At 45.3% G+C, this 25,820-nt stretch overlaps 1 protein-coding gene across 4 annotated transcripts in view; it reads right to left on the bottom strand.

Annotated features, from left to right (window-relative positions):
• LOC118366079 (Krueppel-like factor 8) overlaps positions 1-25,820 on the bottom strand; it is a 121,543-nt gene that overhangs the window by 17,282 nt on the left and 78,441 nt on the right. For 2 of the 4 annotated variants that reach the window (XM_052491711.1, XM_052491714.1), the window contains exons 3-6: positions 20,792-21,106; positions 19,426-19,663; positions 7,885-7,990; positions 8-150 (exon numbers count right to left, since the gene is read on the bottom strand). In XM_052491711.1, coding sequence (XP_052347671.1) covers positions 8-150; positions 7,885-7,990; positions 19,426-19,663; positions 20,792-21,106 — 802 coding nt within the window. The remainder of the gene's footprint in view (positions 1-7; positions 151-7,884; positions 7,991-19,425; positions 19,664-20,791; positions 21,107-25,820) is intronic. The other 2 variants (XM_052491712.1, XM_052491713.1) reach the window with 2 other exon arrangements.

Genomic DNA, 25,820 nt, shown 5'->3' with positions numbered 1-25,820 from the left:
GTGTTACCTGTGTGTATCCTGCGGTGGGCTTTAAGGTGTGAGCTCTTGGTGTACACCTTGTTACAGCCATCATAGTCACACATATGGACACGCCTCCTCTTCATATCCGGCGAATCAGGATCCACCTGCATGTCCATGTCTACGCCCGACCTGAGAGTGACAAAGAGAGAGAGAGAGAGAGGGCAGACATTATATGGGTGAGGCTGGAGTGAGATGCACTGAGTCATGTATTTAGTGAAATGACAGAATGTCAGAGGATCACCTGTATTAGCAGGATTACTAGAAAGCAGCTCGCTACCGGTATATTAACTCTTCAGACCTGGGTTCAAATCATATTTGAAATGTTATTAGGATCATTATTTGAATTTGAATTTCACCGGGACAGTGCACATTAACCGACACCAATATTACAGTAGTGCAACTTCCATGGAAATGTGCTGGGGGTAGAAAAGAGGTCATTTGCACTAGTAGTCTCTGGGCAGGTAAGGGCCTTTACACAGCCACAATGCACATACAAATAGTCACTAAAACAATAGAAAATACAAGCACATGACATCCAATAGAATATGAGTATAACAGCAAACAACATATTGAAATACTTAATGTGGGCTTGATAAAAGGTCTTTAAATGTTAAGTGTTACACGAGCAGCCATGTTCTATAAGTTTTACCTCCCCAACCCCACCCATACTGTCTAAGCCCTAACTATAAACCTAGAAGGAAAGGACTGTGATGTAACACCTATGGGGAACTGCCCTAGTGTGGCTGACTGGACAATTAACACCTATCCATGGGTTTATTGTTCATGCACTCTGTTGTACGGATCTGTATGATTGATGAATAGAAGTCTTACAGATGATTTTGTCATTGCTGCATCATCATTAGGTGACACTATTCGGGCGAATCCTAACTTCCAATTTGATTTACTTAGTCGAGCATTGATGTCAATGGGAAGTTGTGATTTGCCACTACGAATTTGGACATGGCTACATGAGGGAACTACACTGAACAGAAATATAAACACAACATGTAAAGTATTGGTCCCATCTTTCATGAGCTGAAAAGATCCCAGAAATGTTCCATTCCAAAAAACAGCTTATTTCTCAAAAATATTGTGCACAAATTTGTTTAAATCCCTGTTAGTAAGCGTTGCCTTTGCCAAGATATTCCATCCACCTGACAGGTGTGGAATATCAAGAAGTTGATTAAACAGCATGACGATTACACAGGAGCACCTTGCGCTGGAGACAATAAAAGGCCACTATAAAATGTGCAGTTTGGTCACACAACACAATGCCACAGCTGCCTCAAGTTTGTCGGGAGCATTGAATTGGCATGTTGACTGCAGGAATGTCCACGAGAGCTGTTGCCAGAGAATTGAATGTTAATTTCTCTACCAGCCACCCTCACAACCACAAACCACGTGTAACTATGCAGCCCAGGACTTACACATTCGGCTTCTTCACCTGCGGGATGGTCTGACAGCAGATGAAACTGTGGGTTTGCACAACTGAAGAATTTCTGCACAAACTGCCAGAAACCCTCTCAGGAAAGCTCATCTGCGTGCTCGTCGTCCTCACCAGGGTCTTAATCTGACTGCAGTTCAGCATCGTAACCGACTTCAGTGGGCAAATGCTCACCTTCGATGGCCACTGGCACACTGGAGAAGTTTGCTCTTCATGGATGAATCCCGGTTTCAACTCTACCGGGCAGATGGCAGACAGTGTGTATGGCATTGTGTGGGTAAGCGGTTTTCTGATATCAACATTGTGAACAGACTGCCCCGTGGTGGTGGGGTTACGGTATATGCAGGCATAAACTATGGACAACAAACTCAAATGCATTTTATCGATGGCAATTTGAATGCACAGAGATACCGTGACGAGATCCTGAGGACCATTGTCGTGCCATTCATCTGCCGCCATCACCTCATATTTCAGCATGATAATGCACGGCCCCATGTTGCAAGGATCTGTACACAATTCCTGGAAGCTGAAAATGTCCCAGTTCTTCCATAGCCTGCATACTCACCAGACATGTCACACATTGAGCATGTTTGGGATGCTCTGGATCAACGTGTACGACAGCGTGTTCCAGTTCCCGCCTATATCCAGCAACTTTGCACAGCCATTGAAGAGGAGTGGGACAACATTCCACAGGTCACAATCAACAGCCTGTGTCATGCCGCTTGAGGCAAATGGTGGTAACAGATCAGATAATGACTGACCGAATACAAACAATGTAGCTATTCCCTCCGCAAGGCAATCAAACAAGTTAAGCATTAGTATAGAGACAAAGTAGAGTCGCAGTTCAACGGTTCAGACACAAGAGGTATGTGGCAGGGTCTACAGTCAATCACGGATTACAAAAAGAAAACCAGCCCCGTCGCAGACTAGGATGCCTTGCTCCCAGACAGACTAAACAACTTCTTTGCTCGCTTTGAGGACAATACAGTGCCACTGACACGACCCGCTACCAAAACCTGTGGACTCTCCTTCACTGCAGCCGACGTGAGTAAAACATTTAAATGTATTAACCCTCGCGAGGCTGCAGGCCCAGACGGCCCTCCAGGACACCTACACCAACCGATGTCACAGGAAGGCCATAAAGATCATCAAGGACAACAACCACCCGAGCGAATGCCTGTTCACTCCGTCATCATCCAGAAGGCGAGGTCAGTATAGGTGCATCAGCAGGGACCAAGAGACTGAAAAACAACTTCTATTTCAAGGCCATCAGACTGTTAACAGCCAACACTAACATTGAGTGGCTGCTGCCAACATACTGACTCAACTCAAGCTCACTTTAATAATGGAAATGGATGTAAAAAATGTATCACTAGCCACTTTAAACAATGCCACTTAATATAATGTTTACATACCCTACATTACTCATCTCATATGTATATGCTGTACTCTATACCATCTACTGCATCTTGCCTATGCCGTTCTGTACCATCACTCATTCATATATCTTTATGTACATATTCTTCATCCCTTTACACTTGTGTGTATAAGGTAATTGTTGTGAAATTGTTAGGTTAGATTATTCGTTGGTTATTACTGCATTGACGGAACTAGAAGCACAAGCATTTCGCTACACTCGCATTAACATCTGCTAACCATGTGTATGTGACAAATAAAATTAGATTTGGTTCTCTGATCCACGCTCCTACATTACATTTAAGGTATCTGTGACCAACAGATGCATATCTGTATTCCCAGTCATGTGAAATCCATAGATATGGCCTAATGTGTTGATTTCGATGAACTGTAACTCAGTAAAATCTTTGAAATTGTTGCATTTATATTTTTGTTCAGTATACATACATAATAATCAAATACACCATGTTCATTTAAATGATTCTAACAGAGCCTCACTCCTGGTCATCACTGATGACTAAGTTTATTGTTTAGGTTTATCACAGTTAATAGTGATCTATGATCCCTGGGTGAAGTTACAGGCCACAGGCAGCAGAGAGGGCTAGAGAGTAACTGTTGAAAACCCATACAGCTGGACAGCTTCCAGTTCAATGCTGATCTCTCCTCTCTCTTCCCTCCTTTCCTTCCTCTCGCTCTCCCTCCCATCCTCCGGGTTCCTCGCGGCCGGCCTTCCCTTTCTCCACCCTGCCTGCCAACTAGTTCACTTCTTTCTCTTTCTCTCTCTCTCTCTGTCGTTGGCTCAAACACACTAAAGAATAGAATAGTATTCCTTCTCCACCCCAAACACACTCACTCACCCCGCTCCTTCTCTTTCTCTCTCTCCAAACCGTTTATAAGGAGGTGTGACGGCAAACTGCATTACGTAACCTTGTTTACACCCAGTTCTGTGACAACCCTGCCCAGCAACACACACAAACACACAAACACACGTCAGCTAAGTGAACTCTCCAAGCACACACCCTGCATTTCAGTGAGATAGAGTGCAGCAAGCTCTGACACACACACACACACACAAAGCTACGCCTTGGGGTGTTGAGGTTGCTGCATCCTCCTACCAAATAGAGATACACATGAATACATTCTGTCTCTCCCGGTTGCTGCCTCACTACACATTGTGTGCCACATACACACTGCCTCTCCTCCAGTGTTCAGGGGTTATGTAAGGGTCCAGAGAAGAGCAGTGCTGCAGTAATGTGATTAATGCCAGAGAGAGGAGAGGAGGGACGGGCCCAGCTCACCACAGCCAATACCCAGTAGTGAAGACATGCTTTTACAGCTTTAAACATTTTTCTTAACTGAAAATGAAACACAAAAATGTCTCATTTACATAAGTATTCACACATTCCAAATTGAGCTCAGGTGCATCCAATTTCCTTTGATCATCCTTGAGATGAGTGATCCTCATCACTGTCAAACGCTCCCTAAAACACTTCTGCGAGCAGGCCTTTCTAATCGACCTGGCCCGGGTATCCTGGAAGGATATTGACCTCATCCCGTCAGTTGAGGCTGCCTGGTCATTCTTTAAAAGTAACTTCCTCACCATCTTAGATAAGCATGCTCTGTTCAAAAAATGCAGAACTAAGAACAGATATATAGCCCTTGGTTCACTCCAGCACAAAAACATCCTGTGGCGGACTGCAATAGCATCAAATAGTCCCCGCGATATGCAACTGTTCAGGGAAGTCAGGAACCAATACACGCAGTCAGTCAGGAAAGCAAAGGCCAGCTTTTTCAAGCAGAAATTTGCATCCTGTAGCTCTAACTCAAAAAAGTTCTGGGACACTGTAAAGTCCATGGAGAACTAGAGCACCTCCTCCCAGCTGCCCACTGCACTGAGGCTAGGTAACACGGTCACCACCGATAAATCCATGATAATCGAAAACTTCAACAAGCATTTCTCAACAGCTGGTCATGCCTTCCTCCTGGCAACTCCAACCTCGGCCAACAGCTCCGCCCCCCCCCCGCAGCTACTCGCCCAAGCCTCCTTTACCCAAGCTTCTCCTTTACCCAAATCCAGATAGCAGATGTTCTGAAAGAGCTGCAAAACCTGGACCCATACAAATCAGCCTGGACCCTCTATTTCTGAAACTATCCGCCGCCATTGTCGCAACCCCTATTACCAGCCTGTTCAACCTCTCTTTTGTATCGTCTGAGATCCCCAAGGATTGGAAAGCTGCCGCGGTCATCCCCCTCATCAAAGGGGGAGACACCCTGGACCCAAACTGTTACAGACCTATATCCACCCTGCCCTGCCTATCTAAGGTCTTCGAAAGCAAAGTCAACAACACTGACCATCTCGAATCCCACCGTACCTTCTCCGCTGTGCAATCTGGTTTCCGAGCCGGTCACGGGTGCACCTCAGCCACGCTCAAGGTACTAAACGATATCATAACCGCCATCAATAAAAGACAGTACTGTGCAGCCGTCTTCATCGACCTGGCCAAGGCTTTCGACTCTGTCAATCACCATATTCTTATCGGCAGCCTCGGTTTTTCTAATGACTGCCTTGCCTGGTTCACCAACTACTTTGCAGACAGAGTTCAGTGTGTCAAATCGGAGGGCATGTTGTCCGGTCCTCTGGCAGTCTCTATGGGGGTTTCCACAGGGTTCAATTCTCGTCCGATTCTTTTCTCTGTATATATCAATGATGTTGCTCTTGCTGCGGACGATTCCCTGATCCACCTCTACGCAGTCGACACCATTCGGTATACTTCTGGCCATTCCTTGGACACTGTGCCATCTAACCTCCAAACGAGCTTCAATGCCATACAACACTCCTTCCGTGGCCTCCAACTGCTCTTAAACGCTAATAAAACCAAATGCATGCTTTTCAACCGTTCGCTGCCTGCACCCGCACGCCTGACTAGCATCACCACCCTGGATGGTTACGACCTAGAATATGTCGACATCTATAAGTACCTAGGTGTCTGGCTAGACTGTAAACTCTCCTTCCAGACTCATATCAAACATCTCCAATCCAAAATCAAATCTAGTGTCGGCTTTCTATTTCGCAACAAAGCCTCCTTCACTCACTCGGCGATGTCATCTACAAAATAGCTTCCAATACTCTACTCAGCAAACTAGATCCATTTTGTTACTAAAGCACCTTATACCATCCACCACTGCGACCTGTATGCTCTAGTCGGCTGGCCCTCGCTACATATTCGTCGCCAGACCCACTGGCTCCAGGTCATCTACAAGTCCATGCTAGGTAAAGCTCTGACTTATCTCATTTCACTGGTCACGATGGCTACACCCACCCTTAGCATGCGCTCCAGCAGGTGTATCTCACTGATCATCCCTAAAGCCAACACCTAATTTGGCCGCCTTTCCTTCCTGTTCTCTGCTACCTCTGACTGGAACGAATTGCAAAAATCGCTGAAGTTGGAGACTTTTATTTCCCTCACCAACTTTAAACATCTGCTATCTAAGCAGCTAACCGATTGCTGCAGCTGTACATAGTCCATCTGTAAATAGACCACCCAATTTACCTACCTCATCCCCATACTGTTTTTATTTATTTACTTTTCTGCTCTTTTGCACACCAGTATCTCTACTTGCACATGTTCATCTGATCATTTATCACTCCAATGTTAATCTGCTAAATTGTAATTATTCGCCTACCTCCTCATACCTTTTGCACACAATGTAGATAGACTCTTTTTTTTCTCTACTGTGTTATTGACTTGTTAATTGTTTACTCCATGTGTAACTCTGTGTTGTCTGTTCACACTGCTATGCTTTATCTTGGCCAGGTCGCAGTTGTAAATGAGAACTTGTTCTCAACTAGCCTACCTGGTTAAATAAAGGTAAAATAAAATAAAAAATCTAGGGGGTGTTGCAATTTTCCAAGAGCACAGTGGGAAATGGAAAAAGTATGGAACTACCTAGACTGTCTAGAGCTGGCCGTCCAACCAAACTGAGCAACTGGACAAGAGGTGGTGACCAAGAACACAACGACCACTCTGACAAACTACAGAGTTCCTTGGCTGAGACGGGACAACAGTCTCTGTAGCACTTCACCAAATTGGGTTTTATGGGAGAGTGGCCAGACGGAAGCCCCCCCCTGAGAAAAAGGCAGATGCCTGGGATCAAACCCGTGTCTGTAGTGACGCCTCGAGCACTGCGATGCTGCGCCACTCGGGAGGCCCTGTATTTCAATACATATGCAAACATTTCTACAAAGATGTTTTCACTTTGTCGCTATGGGGTATTCTGTGTAGATGGGTGAGAAAAAAATCTATTGAATCCAATTTGAATTCAGGCTGTAACAACAAAATGTGGAATAAGTCAAGGAGTATGAATACTTTATGAAGACAGTGTATGACAGGACTACTCAACTACCCACAAATCATGCAAGATATCTTCTGAAATAAGTATTGTTCTCGTATATTGATGAAAAAACAAACAAATGTATCACCCAGCCTCCATCCTCTGAAGGCGTCAGCCTGCTTCAGTTCGGCTGGCGCTTGCCGAGCTCGTTCCCTTAGAAGGGCTTCGCTTGAAAAAAAAAAAGTTTGTCCATTTTGAGACGCCGTAGCCAGGAGCCAGATTTTGCATCTGACTAAGATGTTTGGTACAGTATTTCTCAAGTGAAAAAATGTGCATGAGTACGAGTCTCTTGTTGAATGACAACAGGCACTTCATTGAAGAATCCATACTGTTGACCAATCGCCGACAAGGGGGCGTAGACTTCGGCTACCGAGAAAAAAAAACAGGTGTGCCCGAACAGCTGAAAAGACCCTTGCCGAAGTCCAAAACGAACAAAAGCGTCACAAAATGTTGTCATAATAGATGCAACAAACTGTTTCCGAACTCTTTTGGCTGGGAAGCATGCGGAAGCCTTAACACTCACCCTGTGTCCAAAGAAGGAAGCGGAGTCCTACAGTACCCCCACCCTGTGTCCAGGCCTATACCACCACCTTCCATTATCTGACACTCACCCTGTGTCCAGTCCCGGTGTACTGAAGGAAGCCGACTCTGTCCCGCTCTCCACATCACTGTCACTCTGGTACTCCACTGGGGACGCCGAGCCAGGCTTGATACGCACTGTAGGGAGAAAAGGGTAGATGGAGAAAGGGGGGGGGGGTGAAGATGAAGAGCGATGGAAGAAAGAGAGAGAGGAAGAAAGATGGGTATAAATAGAGAAAGACAAACAACAGGGGTTAGCAACTTAAATCCAGCATTAACACACAGTACTTGGAAACACAAAAGGTAAGTCAAGGCATCCCAGCTGAGCTCATTTAAATTTCTATTTGGGTGTGAAAGAATTCCTCATTATACTTAGGTATGGTTGGCTGTGCTGCAGAGGCTGCTGATTGTATTTGTGAACCCCCCTCTCCCTTCTCCTTTAGTGGGTCAGAATGTGGTGAGTGCACTGTTTAAAGGTTCTCTTGCCTGAGGATGAGTGAGGGTGAGGGTTGTTTGTGATGATGGGGTTGGGATGGGGGTAAATAACTGTCCTTTGTACGTTGGGATAACCAACCACCTGTTAACCCTAATACCCCTGAAACCCACCTTATTCAACCCTAGGCAAATACCCCACGACCCACCTCCTCTCTTCTAGAACTCTTCCCCCTTCTAAAAGTCCCTCCCTCCGTACTCCAACCCTCTCTCCCGTGCTCCACCCCTCTCTCCCGTGCTCCACCCCTCTCTCCCGTGCCCCACCCTCTCTCCCCGTGCCCCACCCTCTCTCCCGTGCCACACCCCCTCTCCCGTGCTCCACCCTCTCTCCCCCGTGCTCCACCCTCTCTCCCGTGCTCCACCCTCTCTCCCGTGCCCCACCCTCTCTCCCGTGCTCCACCCTCTCTCCCGTGCTCCACCCTCTCTCCCGTGCTCCACCCTCTCTCCCGTGCTCCACCCTCTGTCCCGTGCCCCACCCTCTCTCCCGTGCTCCACCCTCTCTCCCGTGTTAGCAAGTTAGTAAATCTTCACAGATAAAAAAAAATAATATATATATATATATATATATATTTAAATGTCACTATCGAACATCTAATTTATCAAGAAATATGTAAAGTACGATTTTGGGACTAAAGTACATGTAACTGTTTCAATGCGCTTTGGCATAGATTTTACAAGTGTCTGGCATTCCATTGGAGTGATGCGACTAGGGCTGTGGCCTTCACGAAATTTAGTCAGCCGGCGATTGTCAAGCAAATAACTGTTGGTCTTACGGTGATTGACCGTTAATTAACAAACAAATTAAGCATCTCCGGGCTTCCACACTTCCACCGATGCAGACCTTTGGAACAGCTACATTTTAAAAAGTCTAATAAATCCATGTAATATAGCCAACGCTTTCACAAATCCATTATTTATTTTAGACAGGTCTAAAGAAACATGATATCAAGAAAATGTAGTTTATTTCAGAAGAACAGAATGGCATATAGAATATGCTATTCTGCATATTTAAGTGTATGATTTGATAGAGCAGTCTGAGCGGTGGTGGGCAGCAGCAGGCTGGTAAGCATTCATTCAAATAGCACTTTCCTGCGTTTGCCGGCAGCTCTTAGCAATGCTTGAAGCACAGCGCTGTTTATGACTTCAAGCCTATCAACTCCCGAGATTAGGCTGGCAATACTAAAGTGCCTATAAGAACATCCAACAGTCAAAGGTTAATGAAATACAAATGGTATAGAGTGAAATAGTCCTATAAAACTTCTTACCTGGGAATATTGAAGACTCATGTTAAAAGGAACCACCAGCTTTCATATGTTCTCATGTTCTGAGCAAGGAACTTAAACGTTAGCTTTTTTACATGGCACATATTGCACTTTTACTTTCTTTGGACTAGACTACATGAGGTGTGATACTAACCTTATTACAACATATAGGACTATGGACTAGACCACATGAGGTGTGATACTAACCTTATAGGACTATGGACTAGGCTACATGAGGTGTGATACTAACCTTATTAAAACATATAGGACTATGGGCTAGGCTACATGAGGTGTGATACAAACCTTATTAAAACATATAGGACTATACCACATGAGGTGTGATACTAACCTTATAGGACTATGGACTAGGCTACATGAGGTGTGATACTAACCTTATTAAAACATATAGGCCTATGGGCTAGACTACATGAGGTGTGATACTAACCTTATTAAAACATATAGGACTATGGACTAGACTACATGAGGTGTGATACTAACCTTATTAAAACATATAGGACTATGGGCTAGACTACATGAGGTGTGATACAAACCTTATTACAACATATAGGACTATGGACTAGACTACATGAGGTGTGATACTAACCTTATTAAAACATATAGGACTATGGACTAGGCTACATGAGGTGTGATACTAACCTTATTAAAACATATAGGACTATGGACTAGACTACATGAGGTGTGATACTAACCTTATTAAAACATATAGGACTATGGACTAGACTACATGAGGTGTGATACTAACCTTATTAAAACATATAGGACTATGGACTAGGCTACATGAGGTGTGATACTAACCTTATTAAAACATATAGGACTATGGGCTAGACTACATGAGGTGTGATACAAACCCTATCAAAACATATAGGACTATGGGCTAGGCTACATGAGGTGTGATACAAACCTTATTAAAACATATAGGACTATGGGCTAGACTACATGAGGTGTGATACTAACCTTATAGGACTATGGACTAGGCTACATGAGGTGTGATACTAACCTTATTAAAACATATAGGCCTATGGGCTAGACTACATGAGGTGTGATACTAACCTTATTAAAACATATAGGACTATGGGCTAGACTACATGAGGTGTGATACTAACCTTATTAAAACATATAGGACTATGGACTAGACTACATGAGGTGTGATACTAACCTTATTAAAACATATAGGACTATGGGCTAGACTACATGAGGTGTGATACTAACCTTATTAAAACATATAGGACTATGGACTAGACTACATGAGGTGTGATACTAACCTTATTAAAACATATAGGACTATGGACTAGACTACATGAGGTGTGATACTAACCTTATTAAAACATATAGGACTATGGACTAGACTACATGAGGTGTGATACTAACCTTATTAAAACATATAGGACTATGGACTAGACTACATGAGGTGTGATACTAACCTTATTAAAACATATAGGACTATGGACTAGACTACATGAGGTGTGATACTAACCTTATTAAAACATATAGGACTATGGACTAGACTACATGAGGTGTGATACTAACCTTATTAAAACATATAGGACTATGGGCTAGACTACATGAGGTGTGATACTAACCTTATTAAAACATATAGGACTATGGACTAGACTACATGAGGTGTGATACTAACCTTATTAAAACATATAGGACTATGGACTAGACTACATGAGGTGTGATACTAACCTTATTAAAACATATAGGACTATGGACTAGACTACATGAGGTGTGATACAAACCTTATTAAAACATATAGGACTATGGGCTAGACTACATGAGGTGTGATACAACCTTATTAAAACATATAGGACTATGGGCTAGACTACATGAGGTGTGATACAAACCTTATTAAAACATATAGGACTATGGGCTAGACTACATGAGGTGTGATACTAACCTTATTAAAACATATAGGACTATGGGCTAGACTACATGAGGTGTGATACTAACCTTATTAAAACATATAGGACTATGGACTAGACTACATGAGGTGTGATACTAACCTTATTAAAACATATAGGACTATGGACTAGACTACATGAGGTGTGATACTAACCTTATTAAAACATATAGGACTATGGACTAGACTACATGAGGTGTGATACTAACCTTATTAAAACATATAGGACTATGGGCTAGACTACATGAGGTGTGATACAACCTTATTAAAACATAAACTATGGGCAGACTACATGAGGTGTGATACAAACCTTATTAAAACATATAGGACTATGGGCTAGACTACATGAGGTGTGATACAAACCTTATTAAAACATATAGGACTATGGGCTAGACTACATGAGGTGTGATACTAACCTTATTAAAACATATAGGACTATGGGCTAGACTACATGAGGTGTGATACTAACCTTATTAAAACATATAGGACTATGGACTAGACTACATGGGGTGTGATACTAACCTTATTAAAACATATAGGACTATGGAATAGACTACATGAGGTGTGATACAAACCTTATTAAAACATATAGGACTATGGGCTAGACTACATGAGGTGTGATACTAACCTTATTAAAACATATAGGACTATGGACTAGACTACATGAGGTGTGATACTAACCTTATTAAAACATATAGGACTATGGACTAGACTACATGAGGTGTGATACAAACCTTATTAAAACATATAGGACTATGGGCTAGACTACATGAGGTGTGATACTAACCTTATTAAAACATATAGGACTATGGGCTAGACTACATGAGGTGTGATACATACCTTATTAAAACATATAGGACTATGGACTAGACTACATGAGGTGTGATACTAACCTTATTAAAACATATAGGACTATGGACTAGACTACATGAGGTGTGATACAAACCTTATTAAAACATATAGGACTATGGGCTAGACTACATGAGGTGTGATACTAACCTTATTAAAACATATAGGACTATGGGCTAGACTACATGAGGTGTGATACTAACCTTATTAAAACATATAGGCCTATGGGCTAGACTACATGAGGTGTGATACTAACCTTATTAAAACATATAGGACTATGGGCTAGACTACATGAGGTGTGATACATACCTTATTAAAACATATAGGACTATGGACTAGACTACATGAGGTGTGATACTAACCTTATTAAAACATATAGGACTATGGACTAGACTACACGAGGTGTGATACTAACCTTATTAAAACATATAGGACTATGGACTAGACTACATGAGGTGTGATACTAACCTTATTAAAACATATAGGACTATGGACTAGACTACATGAGGTGTGATACTAACCTTATTAAAACATATAGGACTATGGACTAGACTACATGAGGTGTGATACTAACCTTATTAAAACATATAGGACTATGGACTAGACTACACGAGGTGTGATACTAACCTTATTAAAACATATAGGACTATGGACTAGACTACATGAGGTGTGATACTAACCTTATTAAAACATATAGGACTATGGACTAGACTACATGAGGTGTGATACTAACCTTATTAAAACATATAGGACTATGGACTAGACTACATGAGGTGTGATACAAACCTTATTAAAACATATAGGACTATGGGCTAGACTACATGAGGTGTGATACTAACCTTATTAAAACATATAGGACTATGGGCTAGAATACATGAGGTGTGATACATACCTTATTAAAACATATAGGACTATGGACTAGACTACATGAGGTGTGATACTAACCTTATTAAAACATATAGGACTATGGGCTAGACTACATGAGGTATGATACTAACCTTATTAAAACATATAGGACTATGGACTAGACTACATGAGGTGTGATACTAACCTTATTAAAACATATAGGACTATGGGCTAGACTACATGAGGTATGATACTAACCTTATTAAAACATATAGGACTATGGACTAGACTACATGAGGTGTGATACTAACCTTATTAAAACATATAGGACTATGGGCTAGACTACATGAGGTGTGATACTAACCTTATTAAAACATATAGGACTATGGGCTAGACTACATGAGGTATGATACTAACCTTATTAAAACATATAGGACTATGGACTAGACTACATGAGGTGTGATACTAACCTTATTAAAACATATAGGACTATGGGCTAGACTACATGAGGTATGATACTAACCTTATTAAAACATATAGGACTATGGACTAGACTACATGAGGTATGATACTAACCTTATTAAAACATATAGGCCTATGGGCTAGACTACATGAGGTGTGATACTAACCTTATTAAAACATATAGGACTATGGGCTAGACTACATGAGGTGTGATACTAACCTTATTAAAACATATAGGACTATGGGCTAGACTACATGAGGTGTGATACATACCTTATTAAAACATATAGGACTATGGACTAGACTACATGAGGTATGATACTAACCTTATTAAAACATATAGGACTATGGACTAGACTACATGAGGTGTGATACTAACCTTATTAAAACATATAGGACTATGGGCTAGACTACATGAGGTGTGATACTAACCTTATTAAAACATATAGGACTATGGGCTAGACTACATGAGGTGTGATACTAACCTTATTAAAACATATAGGACTATGGGCTAGACTACATGAGGTGTGATACTAACCTTATTAAAACATATAGGACTATGGGCTAGACTACATGAGGTGTGATACTAACCTTATTAAAACATATAGGACTATGGGCTAGACTACATGAGGTGTGATACTAACCTTATTAAAACATATAGGACTATGGGCTAGACTACATGAGGTGTGATACTAACCTTATTAAAACATATAGGACTATGGGCTAGACTACATGAGGTATGCCACTAAGTTGCAAAAAAAAGGCATTGTTTCCTATTCTGGGCATCATTCACAAGTGATAGACTAATATCGTCACCCATCAGACTGTTTTTGTTTGAATCTTGTCTTTACATACACTAAATATGGGCAGCGGGAAAAATACATGTCATCTATGCACTTAAATAGCGAATGAAGGATGCTTTTCCTGTGCTTTATTTTCATTTTCATATTCCGTCGTAAAGTGAAGCAGTGTGCTTAATATTAGGAAAGTTGAGAAATACATTTAGTAGTCCCAGCCTATAGAAAGCTGATGGGATCCTCCTCTTTTAAATAGAGGCCATCACTGTGTTTTCCCTCGCAATTGCATAGCCTATAGAAATGTTGCGCAACATGAGTTCATGGGCTTTCATGAAGTGTTTGATTAGATTTTCCATGACATTTCCATTGATGTCAGAGTGATTAGAGGGGCAATAGAGTGCTGAGTACCAGGCAGTTAACAAGTTTGGTAGACTATTAAGGACCATCAGCAGCATCAGAGCTTGGAGAAACCTAATTACCTTAACTAAATGCTCATGTGGAATTTGACTTCCTTCATGACTCGTGAACGCCACGGTCACCGCAACAGCCCTAGATGCGAGACCATTCTTCCACAAGAAATTCCATAATTTGGTGTTTTGGTGATGGGAAACGCTGTCTAAGGCGCCACTCCAAAATCTCTCATAAGTGTTCAATTGGATTAAGTTCTGGTGACACGCACGCACGCACGCACACACACACACACACACACTTTAAACCCCCCATGCCTCTTTGAGACCCCTCTTTCGAAGACTAGCCATCGTCACCAAAATAATGGGCAACTGTGCATTTTTATACATGACCCTAAGCACAAATTGTTGTTAATTGCTTAATTACCTCAGGAACCACACCTGTGTGGAAGCACCTGCTTTGAATATACTTTGTGTCCCTCATTTAAACAAAATGTTTCCTTTATTTAGGTAGTTACCTATATAAGTTTGCTGTGATGTACATCACATGAGGTTGGTGGCACCTTATTTGTGGAGGACGGGTTCGTGGTATTGACTAGAGTGGAATCAGTGGAATGGTATCAAATACATGGCATATATTACATCAAACACATGGTTTCCAGGTGTCCGATGTCATTCCAATAGCTCCGTTCCGGCCAATATCACGAACCATTCTCCCCTCAGCAGCCTCCACTGATATAATCTTTCATTTGGATGTACATCTCTTATTTTCATCTTTGTATCTGTGCCATTATTACTGTGCTTTACTGTACTGTACTGCAGGATTTCCCAAACTGGGTCCTGGGGCCCCACCTGGGTACACATTTTGGTGTTTGCCCTAGCACTACACAGCTGATTGAAATAATCAAAGCTTGATGATGAGTTGGTTATTTGAATCCGCTGAGTAATGAAAACTACATGTGCAACCACGGGGGTCACCAGGACCGAGTTTGGGAAACCTTGCACTTCTGTACTGTGCTCTATTGTACCCTGCTCTACTGGTCTTTACTAGATTTTACTGCAGGGGTCAGCAACTAAATGTAACATTTATTTAACTAGTAGGCAAGTCAGATAAACCGGCCCGTAAGTCATTTATTTTGGCACGCTAAAGTTTTTAGTCACGTTTTTTTATTTGGGGGGGGGGGGATTTTAGTTTTTGGTTAAAATAAATTACTAAAATCACCAGGAATTCAGCAAAAATGTGTTTATTTTAGGAAATATGTGATCGTGTATCAATGTAATCAGGATATGATTTTCAAATACAATTTATTTCGGGGCTTAGTTGTTGTCAATTTGCAGTGCACAAATTAGTAGAATTATTAGTTCCGGACCCTTGACCAGCCGCGCAAATGATGTTACAAGTTTCAGATTCATTACAATCAACGTTGAACATTTCACAGAGAACAATAGAGGTTTTATTTCTCTAAATGAAATGTAAAGGTTTTGAAAGTACATGTTCTAAAATAAACCTGTAATAGATACTATACTATATGGTTCTCCCTTCACTGCAACTTTTCTTTCGGTAGGGACACATTTCGTGAGGTGGTAAGAAATTCGGGTAAAGATTCCAAATATGCAATACAAAACAAAGTGTGTGAGAAGTGTCTACCTGACATGCAGTATCAATCAAAAGTATGGACACCTACTCATTCAAGGGCTTTTCTTTATTTGTACTATTTTCTACATTGTAAACAATAGTGAAGACATCAAAACTATGAAATAACACACATGGAATAATGTAGTAACCAAAAAAAAGTGTTAAACAAATCTAAATATATTTTATATTTGAGATTCTTCAAAGTAGCCATCCTTTGCCTTGACGACAGCTATGCACACTCTTGTCTGTATTAAGACATGTGTGCTGAAAGTTTGGGAAAAGTAGGATACGGATTTGCACCACTTCCGTAGAACGCCCCATATAGGGAATAATGTGCTCTTTGGGACACAGAATGACTCCTCAGGAAGAGACATACTGTACTATACTGAGAGGTCTCCTTATGAATTAACATGTCAGTCTGTATATGCAGTGCATCATTAACGTGTGAGAAGAGGGATCCTTAGAAAGACAATACGGGGCCGTGCCAGTGGGAGAGAGCGTGGCGGGGGTGAAAGAGAAACAGTGATTGAAAGAGAGAACGAGAAAGTCCATGACATTGACATACAACTAGTGTGTGTGTGTGTCTGTGATAGAGCGAGAGAAAGAGCTCATGCGTGTGTCTGTGTGTGTGTGTGAAGATAAGCGAGTATGGTTTAAAGAGAGTTCGCATGGACGAGACTCGAGAGACGTATTGCTTGCGAGGAGGATACTGTTCAAGAGGTCAAGAGACCGAGATGATGAGATAAAGTGACGAAGATAAAGAGCAGGGGAGAGAAACTGTGTGTTAGTGAGAGGATTTACTCCACCCAAAATCTGCTGGCGTGCGATAAGCCATTTTATGTATAGAGGACTATGAGAGAGTGTCGAATTACGCGAGGCTTATTTGATCTAATAGAAGTTCCGTAAGGTTTAGGCTGTTACTGACATACAGTGCATTCAGAAAGTATTCAGACCCCTTGACTTTTCCCAAAATAAATTACTTTACAGCCTTATTCGAAAATGGATTCTATTGTCCCCCCCCACATCAATCTACACACAATACCCCATAATGACAAAACAAAATTAGGTTTAGAACATTTTGCAAATGTATTACAAATAAAAAACTGAAATATAATATTTCCATAAGTATTCAGACCCTTTACTCTACTTTGTTGAAGGACCTTTGGCAGTGATTACAGCCTCAAGTCTTCTTGGGTATGACGCTACAAGCTTGGCACACCTGTATTTGGGGAGTTTCTCCCATTCCACTCTGTAGATCCTCTCAAGCTCTGTCAGATTGGATGGGGAGCGTCGCTGCACAGCTATTTTCAGGTCTCTCCAGAGATGTTCGATCGTGTTCAAATACAGTTTCTGGCTGGGCCACTCAAGGACATTCAGAGACTTGTCCCGAAGTCACTCCTGCGTTGTCTTAGATGTGTTCTTAGGGTCATTGTCCTGTTGGAAAGTGAACCTTCGCCCCAATCTGAGGTCCTGAGCACTCTGGAGCAGGTTTTCATCAATGATATATCTGTACTTTGCTCCGTTCATCTTTCCCTCGATCCTGACTAGTCTCACAGTCCCTGCCGCTGAAAAACATCCCCACAGCATGATGCTGCCACCTCCATGCTTTACTGTAGGGATGGTGCCAGGTTTCCTCCAGACGTGACGCTTGGCATTCAGGCCAAAGAGTTCAATCTTGGTTTCATCAGACCAGAGAATCTTGTTTCGCATGGTCTGAGAGTTCTTTATGTGTCCTTTGCAAAACTCCAAGCGGGCTGTCATGTGCCTTTCACTGAGGAGTGGCTTCCATCTGGCCACTCTAATATAAAAGCCTGATTGGTGGAGTGCTGCAGAGATGGTTGTCCTTCTGGAAGGTTCTCCCGGCTCCACAGAGAAACTCTTGGTCACATCCCTGACCAAGGCCCAGTTTGGCCAGGCGGCCAGCTCTAGGAAGAGTCTTGGTGGAGGCCACTGTGTTCTTGGGGACCTTCAATGCTACAGACATTTTTTGGTACGCTTCCCCAGAGCTGTGCCTCAACACAATCCTGTCTCGGAGCTCTACGGACAATTCCTTCGACCTCATGGCTTGGTTTTTGCTCTGACATGCACTGTCAACTGTGGGACCTTATATAGACATGCGTGTGCCTTTCCAAATCATGTCCAATCAACATTTTTTACCACAGGTAGACTCCGATCGAGTTGTAGAAACATCTCGAGGATGATCAATGAAAACAGGGTGCACCTGAGCTCAATATCGAGTCTCATAACGAAGGGTCTGAATACATGTGCAAACAAGGTATCTGTTTCTTATGTTTAATATATTTGCAAAATTTAAAAAAACAAACTGTTTTTGCTTTGTCATTATGGGGTATTGTGTGTAGATTGATGAGACCTTTAAAACGTTTCAAAAAAATCTATTAAGAGAATAAGGGTGTAACGTAACAAAATGGGGGAAAAGTAAAGGGGTCTGAATACTTTCTGAATGCGCTGTAAGTGGATGCATGTGGCATTTTGGCAACTTTAAGAAAAATGTCTTAGTTGGGCCTGTTGTTCACACGTGTATCTGCCCTCTCATTGGCTAGAATGGTCCCACCTGATCTCGCCTGCCTTCAATCATTGACGACATGTATTTCCATCGTTAGTCAACTCGGCTATTTTGTCAACATAATAGATGAACTTTAAGTGAGAGAAATCGGAGAGAAGAGAGTGTGTATAGGGAGAAGAAGAGGACGGACGTGACCAGAGAGAACTCAATGATCATTTCTCCAACTTTGAAGCTTTCATTTCAACGCTTATTTCATAAGGTTGTACTTACGACGTTCATGTCGTAATTGTTTCAGCCTCACCATTTCTATGCTCTAGGGAATAGCTTCATCTCAACAAAACGGAACATATCCTTCCCTCCCTTTCCCTCGGACTCACCGGATCCCTCAGAGCGCCCGTCGCTCCCGATGAGGGGCACTGTGATGGCAGCGGTGGCCACTCCGTCCGTGGGCATGGTGGTGTAGACCAAGGGCAGAGACTGGACCACCACGGGGATGGTCTGCAGCTGGCCCATCTTACTGGGCATGTTGACCGACGGGATGGTGTGGATGACATGCAGGATCTGCTGACCGCCTGCCCCCTGGGTGGATGCTAGGATGGACCCGGGAGAGAGCATCTGGAGGGAGGGATGGAGGAGAGCAGGGGTTAAGGTGGGTATACAGGGGGGGGGGAGCAGTACTGTCTGAAATGGCACCAGATTCCCTATATAGTACAGTGTTTCCCAAACTGGGTAGTACATCATCAGTTCCTCTTGCCGTGTCAGTCATTACAGACCTCGGAGAGGTAGAACCTGTCAGAAATGTCCAGATCAACTTGCCCATGTCGGCAAAAAAATGTTTAATCTCAACATGTTCCGCCCACAACTTTTTGTTGTAGGGTTTGAGTCACTCCATGTTGCGAATTACAGCAAAAGTCAAACTTTGGTGGGGTCTCTAAATTTTATACCCATTTTAGGTATTCCAACTTCAGGCTACTAAAAAGGGCAATTTGTCAACAAGACGCATCAATTCATGTAGGCCTAATCAATAGCAATCGCTGAATGTCATTCAGCACACTATGGTGTTTTGTAACAGATGTCTATTTCCATTAATCAAATGGCATGAGTATATATGTGTTTGACAATCAGATGAAAATATCATAACTGGTTGTGTTCATGCCACATTAAATGGTAATAATTGTGTAGAATAATGTGTAGAATTGTGGGAATTAAGCTTGAAACCAGCTAAATGTTCTCTCCACCAACAACAAACTGTGAACAGTTTGTGTCATGAACAGTGCTTGTCCCCATAGAAACAGACATGGCACGCCCGGGGTCGGGTCCAATGCTGAAAGGGGAGGCCTGAGTGAAAAAGTTTGGGAAACCCTGATAAAGTGCACTACTTTTGGCCAGAAAGGGAAATACCATTTTGGACACAGACATCGAGTCAACAGCTAAGCTGAGAAGAAAATAAAGAGCATGTCAGTATGAGGTAGGCCGTCGTTGTAAATAAGAATTTGTTCTTTAACTGACTTGCCGAGTTAACTAAAAAGGTTAAATGGAAAAATAAAAAACAATTGTTAAACTGAAAGACAGAGCCTGTCAAAATAAAAAACATTGTAAACTAAGTTACTACATAAGACACATTTTTGGCAGGCCCTAATTTGTGTGAGTGATTTCACTTTTCAGCCAACAGACACGACTACCCATCATTCCAAAAGAGGAGCTAGCTAACGAGCCGACTGGCTTAATAACTGGCGTGGTTACCATGGTGTCTAGAATGGTTACCGTAGGGATGTGGTTTGCCGACAGCGTGGGCGGCGCCACGGAGCTGGGGGCGGGGTTGGCTGTGGTGGACGGTGTAAAAACGGGCAGGGAGGGGCGTGGCTTGCCAAGTGACAGGTCGACAGGTTCCGTCTGGTCCTCTGAGGGGCGGGAGGAGTCGTCTTGTGTGTCTGTTGTGGTTGTGTCTATGGTCATGTCTGTGGCTGTGCAGAGGGGAGGGGGAGACTCAGGTTGGGTCTTCTCTGTCTTGATCTTCAGGTCTGTAGGCTGGGGAAACTCCTCACCCACTTCAGCCTGCTAGAGAGAGAGAGGGAAGAGGATGATATGAGAGAGAGGAGGAGAGGGAGGGGATGGGAGTGAGGGAGGGAAAGAGAGGAAAGAAAGAGAGGGTAGAGAGATATTAAGAAGAATGATTGACAGAGTCAAGGAGAAAGAAGTGAGATGAATAAGGGAGAAAAAGGAAGAGAAAGAAGGAAAAAAGAGAGATGATCAGCACATGATTTTCCTCCACACACACACACACACACACACACACACACACACACACACACACACACACACACACACACACACACACACACACACACACACACACACACACACACACACACACACACACACACACACACACACACACTGATCTCCCTTGGCTCAGCTCAGCTGTACTCTCTGGCTGCACAAACAGAGCAGAGCAAAGCTGGGTAGGGGAACAATGGCTGCTGTGTGGGGCCCTGGGAGCTGAGAGGGAGAGGTGGGGCTGGGAGGTGGAGAGCAGAGCAGCAGGCCTAAAGATGGCACGCTGCCAGGAGAGAGCTGCCCTGCCCTGCCTAGCCCCGGCCAAGCCCTGCACTGAGGCACAGAGTGCACCCAGCTACAGCATACAGAGCAGAGAGCACTAAGCATAGAGCAGAACACAACATCCCTATCCAGCCTGGAGCAGAGCACGACCCAGTGCTCAGGCATACGCCCAGCCCAGGGGGGCAGGCATGCACATACCTACACTCGCCCACGCTGACACAACCGCCACCATGCACACACGCACACGAAAGGGCAGGGGTTTGGTAGTGACTGTACACAGACACTGAGCCTCAGTGCATGTGGGATGAATGATGGGTATGAGTTCATCATTACTGAAGTCATTTCAAGACAAACACACAATTCCTGCTTTTGGGTTGTCTGGTTCAGTATTCAGTGATAGATGGCTATAGGGATGATGGGCTAAACCCACTACCCAAACTCTCCTAGCCTACATAACCACACTTAGAGAGTGGACACAGGTGGACCCAGAGAGGGAAGGAGGTCAGTCAGTGTACATAACATAGGAGGTTAGGATACATGTTGTTGGGAAAAGGAAAGAGAGAGAGAGTGAGAGTGGCAGAGTGAGAGTGGCAGAGTGAGAGAGAGCGAGGGTGGTAGAGTGAGAATGAGAGAGGGAGGCAGAGTGAGAGAGGGCGAAGGTGGCAGAGTGAGAGTGAGAGAGGGAGGCAGAGTGAGAGAGAGCGAGGGTGGCAGAGAGAGAGAGAGCGAGGGTGGCAGAGTGAGAGAGAGCAAGGGTGGCAGAGTGAGAGTGAGAGAGGGAGGCAGAGTGAGAGTGAGAGAGGGAGGCAGAGTGAGAGAGAGCGAGGGTGGCAGAGTGAGAGTGAGAGAGGGAGGCAGAGTGAGAGAGAGCGAGGGTGGCAGAGTGAGAGGCAGAGTGAGAGAGGGCGAAGGTGGCAGAGAGAGAGAGAGCGAGGGTGGCAGAGTGAGAGAGAGCGAGGGTGGCAGAGTGAGAGAGAGCGAGGGTGGCAGAGTGAGAGTGAGAGAGGGAGGCAGAGTGAGGGAGGGCGAAGGTGGCAGAGAGAGAGAGAGAGCGAGGGTGGCAGAGTGAGAGAGAGCGAGGGTGGCAGAGTGAGAGTGAGAGAGAGCGAGGGTGGCAGAGTGAGAGAGAGCGAGGGTGGCAGAGTGAGAGAGAGCGAGGGTGGCAGAGTGAGCGAGAGCGAGGGTGGCAGAGTGAGCGAGAGCGAGGGTGGCAGAGTGAGAGTGAGAGAGGGTGGCAGAGTAAGAGTGAGAGAGGGTGGCAGAGAGAGAGGGCGAAGGTGGCAGATAGCGAGAGAGCGGGGGTGGCAGAGAGAGAGAGAGCGGGGGTGGCAGAGAGAGAGAGCGAGGGTGGCAGAGAGAGAGAGAGCGAGGGTGGCAGAGAGAGAGAGCGGGGGTGGCAGAGAGAGAGAGAGAGGGTGGCAGAGAGAGAGAGAGTGAGGGTGGCAGAGAGAGAGAGAGAGCGAGGGTGGCAGAGAGAGAGAGCGAGGGTGGCAGAGAGAGAGAGCGAGGGTGGCAGAGAGAGAGAGAGAGCGAGGGTGGCAGAGAGAGAGAGAGAGCGAGGGTGGCAGAGAGAGAGAGAGAGCGAGGGTGGCAGAGTGAGAGAGAGCGAGGGAGAGAGAAAAAGGAGAGTGGGTGGGAAAGGCCTCTGGTTGTCATGGAAACTGGGAGGTATCAGCAGACAATTTTTTCCCCTCATTCTATCTTCACGCCTACCCACTCCCTTCCTCCCTCTTCTCCACTTTCCCTCCCTGTCTCTGCTTCCACTCCCTTCCTCCCTCTTTCCCTCCCCGTCTCTGCTTCCACTCCCTTCCTCCCTCTCCTCCTCTTTCCCTCCCTCCCTATCTCTGCCTCTTCCTGCTTCCACTCCCTCCCTTCCTCCCTCCCTTTCCTCCTTTTCCCTCCCTGTCTCTGCTTCCACTCCCTTCCTCCCTTCCTCCCTTCCTCCTCTTTCCCCCTCCCTGTCTCTGGCTTCCACTCCCTTCCTCCTCTTTTCCCTCCCTTCCTCCCTCCCTTCCTCCTCTTTCCCTCCCTGTCTCTGCTTCCACTCCCTTCCTCCTCTTTCCCTCCCCTCTGCTTCCACTCCCTTCCTCCCTCCCTCCTCCTTCCCTTCCTCCCTCCCTTCCTCCTCTTCCTCCCTCCCTGTCTCTGCTTCCACTCTTCCTCCCTCTCCCCTCCTCTTTCCTCCTCCCTCCCTGTCTCTGCTTCCACTCCCTCCCTGTCTCCTCCCTTTCCTCCTCTTCCTCCCTCCCTGTCTCTGCTTCCACTCCCTTCCTCCCTCTCCTCCACTTTCCCTCCCTGTCTCTGCTTCCACTCCCTTCCTCCCTCTCCTCCTCTTTCCCTCCCTATCTCTGCTTCCACTCCCTTCCTCCCCTTTCCCTCCCTGTCTCTGCTTCCACTCCCTTCCTCCCTCTCCTCCTCTTCCTCCCCTCCCTGTCTCTGCTTCCACTCCCTTCCTCCCTCCCTTCCTCCTCCCTCTTTCCCTCCCTGTCTCTGCTTCCACTCCCTTCCTCCCTCTCCTCCACTTTCCCTCCCTGTCTCTGCTTCCACTCCCTTCCTCCCTCTCCTCCTCTTTCCCTCCCTGTCTCTGCTTCCACTCCCTTCCTCCCTCCCTTCCTCCTCTTTCCCTCCCTGTCTCTGCTTCCACTCCCTTCCTCCCTCTCCCCATTTTCCCTCCCTGTCTCTGCTTCCACTCCCTTCCTCCTCTCCCTCCTCTCTCCCTCCCTGTCTGTTTCCACTCCCTTCCTCCTCTTTCCCTCCCTGTCTCTGCTTCCACTCCCTTCCTCCCTCCCTTCCTCCTCTTTCCCTCCCTGTCTCTGCTTCCACTCCCTTCCTCCCTCCCTCTCTCCTCTTTCCCTCCCTGTCTCTGCTTCCACTCCCTTTTCCCTCCCTGTCTCTGCTTCCACTCCCTTCCTCCTCTTTCCCTCCCCGTCTCTGCTTCCACTCCCTTCCACCCTCTCCTCCACTTTCCCTCCCTGTCTCTGCTTCCACTCCCTTCCTCCCTCTCCTCCTCTTTCCCTCCCTGTCTCTGCTTCCACTCCCTTCCTCCCTCCCTTCCTCCTCTTTCCCTCCCTGTCCGTTTCCACTCCCTTCCTCCTCTTTCCCTCCCTGTCTCTGCTTCCACTCCCTTCCTCCCTCTCCTCCTCCTTCCCTCCCTGTCTCTGCTTCCACTCCCTTCCTCCCTCTCCTCCTCTTTCCCTCCCTGTCTCTGCTTCCACTCCCTTCCTCCCTCTCTTCCTCCTCTTTCCCTCCCTGTCTGTTTCCACTCCCTTCCTCCTCTTTCCCTCCCTGTCTCTGCTTCCACTCCCTTCCTCCCTCTCCTCCTCCTCCTTCCCTCCCTGTCTCTGCTTCCACTCCCTTCCTCCCTCCCTTCCTCCTCTTTCCCTCCCTGTCTCTGCTTCCACCCTCCCTTCCTCCTCTTTCCCTCCCTGTCTCTGCTTCCACTCCCTTCCTCCCTCCCTTCCTCCACTTCCTCCCTCTCTGCTTCCACTCCCTGTCTCTGCTTCCTCTTTCCCTCCCTTCCTCCCTCTCCTCCTCCTTCCCTCCCTGTCTCTGCTTCCACTCCCTTCCTCCCTCCCTTCCTCCTCTTTCCCTCCCTGTCTCTGCTACCACTCCCTTCCTCCCTCTCCTCCACTTTCCCTCCCTGTCTCTGCTTCCACTCCCTTCCTCCTCTTTCCCTCCCTGTCTCTGCTTCCACTCCCTTCCTCCCTCCCTTCCTCCTCTTTCCCTCCCTGTCTCTGCTTCCACTCCCTTCCTCCCTCTCCTCCTCTTTCCCTCCCTGTCTCTGCTTCCACTCCCTTCCTCCTCTTTCCCTCCCTGTCTCTGCTTCCACTCCCTTCCTCCCTCTCCTCCTCTTTCCCTCCCTGTCTCTGCTTCCACTCCCTTCCTCCCTCTCCTCCTCTTTCCCTCCCTGTCTCTGCTTCCACTCCCTTCCTCCCTCCCTTCCTCCTCTTTCCCTCCCTGTCTCTGCTTCCACTCCCTTCCTCCCTCCTCCACTTTCCCTCCCTGTCTCTGCTTCCACTCCCTTCCTCCCTCCCTTCCTTTCCTCCTCTTCTCTTTCCCTCCCTGTCTCTGCTTCCACTCCTTCCTCCTCCCCCTTCCCTCCTCCACTCCCTGTCTCTGCCCCTCCTCTCCTCTTTCCCTCCCTGTCTCTGCTTCCACTCCCTTCCTCCCTCCCTTCCTCCTCTTTCCCTCCCTGTCTCTGCTACCACTCCCT

This window comes from Oncorhynchus keta, chromosome 33 (assembly GCF_023373465.1).
Source record: "Oncorhynchus keta strain PuntledgeMale-10-30-2019 chromosome 33, Oket_V2, whole genome shotgun sequence".
In the NCBI taxonomy this organism is placed as follows: Eukaryota; Metazoa; Chordata; class Actinopteri; order Salmoniformes; family Salmonidae; genus Oncorhynchus; species Oncorhynchus keta.
This window is presented reverse-complemented; position numbering and strand designations above follow the sequence as displayed.